General features: G+C 54.0%; 1 protein-coding gene across 1 annotated transcript; it reads left to right on the forward strand.

Annotated features, from left to right (window-relative positions):
- The first annotated feature begins 1241 nt into the window (after positions 1-1241).
- Ltbr (lymphotoxin beta receptor) lies at positions 1242-8176 on the forward strand. The gene is given in 12 exon segments (XM_028892344.2): positions 1242-1583; positions 1710-1806; positions 2058-2183; positions 2260-2412; positions 2770-2866; positions 3035-3114; positions 5265-5372; positions 5626-5651; positions 6407-6488; positions 6491-6586; positions 7272-7355; positions 7358-8176. Coding segments are annotated over 12 exon segments (1197 nt in total). The 5' UTR covers positions 1242-1490; the 3' UTR covers positions 7513-8176.
- Positions 8177-8382: the final 206 nt, after the last annotated feature.

Genomic DNA, 8382 nt, shown 5'->3' on the forward strand with positions numbered 1-8382 from the left:
GCATTTCCCATCTGCACCGAAGGCCTGTCTGGATATCTGATCTACCGTGAAGAAGGCCAGTTCTCAGGTGAGCTATCTCAAGGTTTCCCCTCATCCCAAACGAGGCTCCCCTGAGTCACAGGGAAGGCAGGACGGATGCTGACATGAGCTGGGATCTGAAAATCAGACGGTTCTGCCAGAGCGGCTAAGCAGGGTGGACGGCCTTCGTTTATTCCATGAGTGTGTACCTGGCATGTGGCATAAGCCAGATCATGCTAAACTCTGTGAGCCCAGACTTAATATCCAAACCAGGCAATAGACCAGCCCGCAGCCTAGTAGGGAGCAGACAGATAGCCCAAAGCAGACATTAGTCTTCCTTGGGGGCTCTGTAGCTGCTTCCTGGAGGCATGGGCTAAACTTTGGAGAGTGGTTTGGGTGAGGGGGTTGGGGGGGGCAGCCAGTGGAAGGTGGAAAGAGGGGGTGTCACACAAGGGCCACCAGGCTGAGCAAGCTTGGACTTGGGCTCCTCAGCCTGGCACCCTGAGCAGGTCTGCTCCAGGGATAACGTACCCACACTGGCTGGGCTCTCAGGTCCTTCTGTTCAGAGAGTCACAGGCTTATGGGCACACAAGCTGGAACTGGGCTACTCAGCCCCAGCCCAGAGGTCCCCAACTCACCAGGACCTAGGTTTTCACATCTTCCCCCACTCTCCCTTTGAGAGAGATCCCTAGAGGACAGAAGGACAGGTTCAAGGCCAGCTGCATGCTCTCCAGTGTCTTGTGTGCCCAATAATGTGTGGTATGGGTGAGCCAGCAGGGTGGAGGCCTGGTGGCTTGTTACTGTGGTAGCTTTTCTTTAAAAAGGCACAGAGTGGGGCAGGCCCTCAGTTTCTGCCAAGTGGGGTGACTGGCCAGACGCTGCATCTGCTGGCCACCTCTGGGTGTCTCGCCCGGTGTCAATCCCTGGTGCATCCGCTTTGCAAATCCGGCCCCCAGCTGCCCACTGCTCTGCCTCAACATCCATGTGTACCCAGGTCAGCTCTGCCCCAGGCTTTTGGAGGTCAGCTTGACAGATGGCTAGCTACTGACTCTGCCGCCCCTTTTCCGCCCGCGGGTGGTCCCGATCCGCAGCCCCTCGGAGGGCCGGGCTTCAGAAGAAAGGTGGAGGCCGGGTTCCGGGCCTGCAGCTCTCACGTGCTTTCCCGGCCACCCCCTCCCGCCCTGCGTCGAGGCCGCCAAGCCTGTTCCTCTTCCCCCCGTCGCGATTGCGACAGGCCGGCCTCTGCTCCCAGAGCTCCCTGCCCCCGCCCCCGGCCGGCTCTCTCCACTCCCACTTCCTGAGCCCGGCGCTGGAGCCCTGGAGGCCAGGCCCGGCCGCTCCCGGCCCCCGGGGGCACGTCGGCCCAGCCGCCAGGCTTGGGAAGTCGTGGCCAACGCTGCTCAGGACGTCCGGGCTTCCCACCTTCCTCCCAGGCCTCCACCCGGTCTGGTCAGCCGACCCGAAAGGCCGCCATGCGCCTGCCTGGGGCCTCTCCCTGCGGCCTGGCCCGGGGGCCACTTCTGCTGGGACTCTGCGGGATCCTGACGGCATCTCAGCTCCAGCTGGTGAGGGAGGTGCTAGGTGGGACGGGCCAGGCGGGAATGGGGGCCTGGGCAGACTTCGCTCCGGCCCTTCTGCCCACCGCAGCTGACCCTGCCTTGTTCTCCTCTGTCTCCGCCTCCCCACGGAAGGTGCCCCCATATCGCATAGAAAACCAAACTTGCTGGGACCAGGACAAGGAATACTACGAGTCTAAGCATCAAGTCTGCTGCTCCCGCTGCCCCCCAGGTGAGAACAGTGGCCCCGGGAAGCCTGGGTGGTTAAGGTAGGTCAGAGCGATACCAACACTGGTAAAACTGGCTGGTAGAGAGAGACCCAGAAGCATTAGCCATTGTCCCGCGGCCACTGAGATTCGAAGAGGGAGCTGCGTAGCCATGAAGACAAAGAGGCCAAGGAGAGGCTCTGTGGCATGCAGCAAGCCGCGGAGGTGGGAGAAGACTCTGTCTCCTGATACCCCTCTTGCCCCACTTGCCTCACAGGCAAGTTTGTCTCTGCCGCATGCAGCCAGAGCCAAGACACCGTTTGCGAGACTTGCCCCGATCGTTCCTACAATGAACACTGGAACCATCTCTCCATCTGCCAGATGTGCCGCTCCTGTGACTCTGGTGAGAAGGGATCCACCTGGATGAGGGGTACTGCTGGGACCCCAGCTCCTCTCTGACTCCTTCCTCTCCCTACCAGTGCTGGGCTTCGAGGAGGTTGCCCCCTGCGCCAGCGATCGAAAACCCGAGTGCCGCTGCAAGCCAGGGATGGCCTGCGTCTATCTGGACAATGAGTGTGTGCACTGCGAACAAATTGTAATATGCAAGCCTGGCACGGAAGCTGAGGTTACAGGTCAGAGGGCACCGAAGGCAGCCGGTGAAAGGAGGCTGGTGTCAAGGGCAAGGAGCACTGGGCTGTGTCCATTGGTGACTCCCCACTGGAGTTCTCTTTTGGCATAAAATACCTATCATTCCTTGCAAAGGCTCACAGGAGGGGGTCTGCCAAGACATGAATTGGGACAGGTGTGAGGAGCTTAGAATGTGGCTCCTGTCGGCACTGGGGAAGCCTGGGGAAAAGGCAGGCTGCAAAGCCAAGCTGGGCAAGGTAACAGCTCTAGAACAGATGGGTTGGCAAGGAGGCATAAAGGAAGCCCACAGCTGGGCTCACGCTTGTCCACTCACCCTGACCGGCCTGCCTTTCTTTTGCCAGATGAAGATATGGAGACTGACATCACCTGTGTCCCCTGCAAGTCAGGATACTTCCAGAATACTTCCTCCCCTACAGCCCGCTGCCAACCCCATACCAGGTGAGAGTACCCCCTTCCCATCCTTCCCCCAACTCCAGGAAGCCCAACTGTTGGCATTCCCAGCATCCTTGACTCCATGTGCTCCCCTGGCCATTCCCTGCCTGGTGTTCCTGGAGCACCAGGTACCAAGGAGAGCAGCAACGGCTCACACTCCTGTTTCCTCCACAGATGTGAGAACCAGGGCCTGGTGGAGGCAGCTCCAGGCACCCCCAGCTCTGACACCGTCTGTAGAAATCAATCCGAGCCAGGTATGAGGCTGGGCTGAGGTTCACAAGGCAGAGTCTGGGAAAATGCCAGAAAACAAGGAAATGTGCATCTTTCCTCCCAGGATTAGACAAAAAAATAAAGAAAGAAGAGAGAGAGAGAGAGAGAGAGAGAGAGAGAGAGAGAGAGAGAGAGAGAGAGAGAGAGAGAGAGAGAGAAGAAAGAAAGAAAGAAAGAAAGAAAGAAAGAAAGAAAGAAAGAAAGAAAGAAAGAAAGAAAGAATCCTTCTAAAGAAATTGGAAGGGGCTGGCATATAGTTCAGGGGCAGAGTGATTGTCTGGGATGCACAAGGCCCTGGGTAGAACAAGTACCACCAAAAGAAGAAAGAAAAACTTGGAAAGCTAGGTGTGGTGGCATACCCATGTCATCCCCCAGCACTTAGAACACTGAGGCAGGAGAATCAAGAGTTTGAGGCCAGCCTGGGCTACTGACTAAGGTTATCTCAAAAGAGGGGTTGGGAATTTGAACATCCTAGACTATATTCTTACACACTTTAAGAATTACATATGTTATGCCAGGAAACGCTCCTGTGCTGAGATGTAATTCTAACTGACTTTGTCATGATTTTGGATGCACTTCCATCATGGAACTCGTCAAAGAATTCATTTACTAATTGAATGCCTCATTGTTCAGTTACATGTTCTGTTGGAGTCATGCTCTTCCATTTGACTCTTTCTAGGTTTCTGGTTTCTTGGTTTCTGTCTTCTAGGAAACTCACCAGTTTTCCAGCCTGGTGGTTGACTGTGGGTTGTTTCTGATGACTATAATCATTACTAATTGGCAGAATGTAGTAACATTCTTGAATGAGCAGATATTTGTAATTATAGCTTCTGAGTATTGAGAACTACTCTGAACCCCTCAGTGATCCCACTTAATCTGCTTAACGATTCTATAAAGTGGAGTTATTCATCCTCACCGATGGGAAGAGAAAACTGAGACATTAAATGATTTGCCTGAGATTCTTCGGGGGGTGGGGGGTGGGGGAGGGTGTAAATCATGTTATTAGTGTATGTATCTAAGTCTTACTTGGGGACCCATTTGTAAGGTACACATGCTGTAGAAATCTTTTTAAGAATTTATACCGAGTATGGTGGCACATGCCTGTCATCCTTGCATTTGGGAGGTGGAGGCAGGACTTTGAAGTTGGGCTGCATGAGACCTTGTCTCTGAGAGAGGGAGAAGGGATAGAGAGAATGAAAATTTAGCTAAAATCACTCATTGAACTTAGAACCCTTCTGCTCTTACTGTCTTGGTCTGCCTCTTCCATACATCCTGTGCATTTCTACTCATAAATTTTTTTACTTTAAGTGGAGTGATTAAAGTGTTTTATAACTTGACACTTTTTGAGGGGGAGGCATTGGCACGTGCCAAGTAGCTGCTGAACCACTGATCTATCTCCCAGCCCCTATATACTAGCTTTTCAGTTAACAGTGGATCATAAATATTGTCCCATGACCTCTCAGAAATTATCAACTATGCATCAACTATCACTAGCATTTCAGTAGTGATAATTAGTAACTAGCATTAGCCAGTAGGTTTGTTAACCTGCTTGTTTTATATATGACAAACCAATGCTCGAATAAAGACAGGCACCTGGGTGTCCAGTCTCCTGGTCCAGTTTCTCCCCGTGCCCTGCATTCTTCACTCCCTAAGGCCACAGCTGTGGTGAATCAGTTTGGGCAAGCCTGGGAAACCAAACTCCCATCTCTCTGCCTTGTTCCTTCCTGAGCCCTACCATGAGCAAGGGGGTGGGCAGCTTGCAACTCCTGCTCTCCCTGAGGGCCACAGACTAGGCTCAGAAGTGAGGTTCTCACAGGCACACAGGGCAATCTAAGGTCCAGTCACAGAAATGGGGCTCAGACACCACCTCCCCTCCCCGCTGCCTTTCACCTACTTCCAGCCTTGAAAACCAGCTGCCAAGGCGTCCCTCACCCACTGGCTGCAAGAGGTCTAGACATCACCACCCAGGGCAGTCTCTCATGGGGTCAAGAGACCCTTCCCAAAGCCAGCCTCAGCTCCTTGCCCACAGCCCAAGGGAAATGGCCCCAAAGAGGGGAAAGGCTGATCTGTGGGAGAGGCTGCTCCCCGTCCTTTGGTGTTGTCCGTCCGTCACTCTTGTCTGCCTCCCTGGCAGGGACAATGCTGCTGCTGGCCATCCTGCTGCCGCTGGTCTGTCTTCTGCTCTTCACCACCACCCTGGCCTGCACCTGGACGAGGCACCCCTCTCTCTGCAGAAAGCTGGGTAGGAAGGACACCACTTCCTATCTGCACATGGAAGTGGCAGTGGAGGGGAGGGCTAGGCAAGGACAAACCCTGGTGCACAAGACTGTCGGGGTGCTGGGTACCACTCTCTCTCCCAGCCCTCGTTCTGAGGGATGAGGGTAACTGGATTATCTTCCTCTGGGCCACTAGGGTTGGCAGCACCCGGTGGTGGGGGTAGAGGTTGAAAGGTTGGGAACTGGAGGCCTCACCACCCATCCTGTTTTTCATTTCAGGTACTCTGCTCAAGAGGCATCCAGAGGTAAAAGAGTGGAAGAAGCCAGCAAGGAGGGGCGGGGCTGTGAGGTCAGGGAAGGTGGACTTGAGCCCCCATGCATTCCACTGATGGCTTGCTGAGTGTCCAGGTTCCAGCCACCATTTTGGTACCAGACATGCAGCCTGAGAAAGTGCCTCCCATCCTGGAGTTTGCCCGGGTGGAACAGAAATCAAATTCAAAGGCCGGGATGCTAGAGCACTTAGCCAGCATGTACAGCGACCTGGGCTCCGTTCCAGTGCCACGGGGGAGAAAGTTTTATCCAGGACAGTGGCTCAGTCCTGTCATCACAGCACTTGGGAGGCTGAGACAGAAGCCTCACCATGAGTTTGTGGCCAGCCTAGGGCTACATAGTGAGATTCGGGGCAGCCTGGGCTAGAAGAAGAGCCTGTCTCAAACACAGCAAAACCAGAACAGTAATGATATATAAATAATAATTGTATATCAGGTGGCAACCATAATAAAAGTCAGGTGGACAGTGAGTGACAGGTGGACAGGGAAGGCCTCTTTGATGCACTGATTATTTGAGCAGTGAGCTGAAGAAGTGAGGAAGCTAACCAGGGAACTCTTGAAGAAAGTGCTCTAGCAATTAGAGAAGCATCAAGTGCACAGGCCCTGAGGCAGGAGGCATGGTGAGGTGCGGAGACAACGAGTTGCCAGAAGACGAGGACTAGGGCCTGGGAACTAAGTTATGGTGAAGTCTAGCCTCTGACACTGGCTGGTTCTCTATTTCTCCTCTGCAGGGAGAAGAATCTCCCCCCTGCCCCACTCCAAGAGCCAACCCACATTTCCGTGACCTGGCGGAGCCCCTTCTACCTATACCTGGACCCCAGTGACCCCAGTCTTGGAGAAAGTGGTACTACAACAGCAGAGTCCCCTGGTCCAGGCCAAGGAGCTGGAGGGGCACAGCCAGGTGGCCCACGGTGAGCTGGGCAGGCCGTTGGAGTAGTGGGTGCGGGAGGAAGGGAGGGGTGTGGGTAGGTGGCAGGGAGAAAGAATAAGGCTCAATGAAATAAAAAGATCCAGGGTCTGAAAGAAACAGAGGAGTGTGTTCAGCACTTAAGAAAGCTATCAGTGAAGCTGCAGGTGTAGGCACACCTGTAATCCCAGCACTTAACAAAGCTGCAGTGGGGGCTGGAGAGGTGGCTCAGAGGTTAAGAGCACTGGCTGCTCTTCCAGAGGTCCTGAGTTCAATTCCCAGCAACCACATGGTGGCTCACAACCATCTGTAATGAGATCTGGCGCCCCCTTCTGGCCTGCAGGGACACATGCAAACAGAACACTGTATACATAATGATAAATAAATCTTTAAGAGAGGAAGGGAAGGAGGAGGGGAGGGAGGGAGGGAGGAAGGAAGGAAGGAAGGAAGGAAGGAAGGAAGGAAGGAAGGAAGGAAGAAAGAAAGGAAGGAAGCTCTAGTGAAGCTGGGATTGGGGACACACCTGTCAGGATATCAGAGCCATCTCCCACTACACAGCAGTTTTAGGCCAGCCTGGGCTATGTGAGACCCTGACTCAAAGGAAGGAATAGCAAATGAGAGGTGGGACTGGGAGGAAAGGAGAAGAGAATTCTGGAAGCACCCCTCTCATCTGGCCTTCTCTCCCACAGGTGCAAATGGCATTCATGTGGCCGGAGGCTCTGTGACGGTCACTGGCAACATCTATATATACAATGGACCGGTGCTGGGGGGGACACGGGCCCTGGAGATCCCCCAGCATCCCCTGAGCCTCCATACCCCATTCCTGAAGAGGGAGCCCCTGACCCTTCTGTGCTCTCTACACCTTACCAGGAGGATGGCAAAGCTTGGCATCTGGCTGAGACAGAGACACTAGGGTGCCATGCCCTCTGACAAGGTCAAGGAACCTATTTGCCACCTGATGCCTGATGGTATCTGAGAAAGGCAAGGAGGAAAGAGGGTCCAGCCCCTTCTCCCGGAGGCTGCTCTACCCACCAGGACTCACAGGGTCTGGGTAGGCTCTGAGAAGCAGAGCCCTAAGAGACTGGCCTCAGACACCTCTTCGAAGCGGAACGGGACACTAGCAGGGTGCAGTGCCCGCCCAGGACTCTTACTGCTGTCTGAGCAAGCCTGAGACCTTGTTGCAGGCCCACCAGCCCCAGAGGGCACACATGCAGCCCCAGACACAGGCAAGGCTGGTGACCCTAGCTGCTGCCCACCATGCCTCTCTGCACCCGAACCACGGCAAAGGAGGGAGCTGGTCACAGGGTCACTTGCAAGGATATCACAGGGACCTTGCAAAGCTTCGTGGTGCTCATCCCCAACCTTTAGAGGCCTTGAGGGCTCATACCATGTGGACCAAGATAGACCCTGGGTGAAGATGAAGCCACGTGGAGGAGCGTCCCTCCCTCGCTCCTGGGGGAGAGGAAGTGAGGCAGTGAGAGTCGAGGTTGTATGGTTACCAGGTATCCAGGAGAGTTTGGGAACAGGAGAACCATGGCAAGTGTATTTATAAATTGTAACCACATGCAAATAAAGACAAGATCGAGATCCTTTATTCTCTTGGGTTTTACATAGAAACACCAGACCATTAGGACAAAATCAAAGGCAAAGGTGAAGACACAAAAATAATCCTTCAAAGGTCCTCCTGGAAGGGGTTCCTAGGATTGGTTCAGACAGTGTCCGTATTAAGCAACAATGTCTGAGTACTTCCAGGGAAGTATTCAACACACCTGCAATGGACTGACTCGGTCCTCTCAACAG

Source organism: Peromyscus leucopus, chromosome 3 (genome assembly GCF_004664715.2).
Source record: "Peromyscus leucopus breed LL Stock chromosome 3, UCI_PerLeu_2.1, whole genome shotgun sequence".
NCBI lineage: Eukaryota > Metazoa > Chordata > Mammalia > Rodentia > Cricetidae > Peromyscus > Peromyscus leucopus.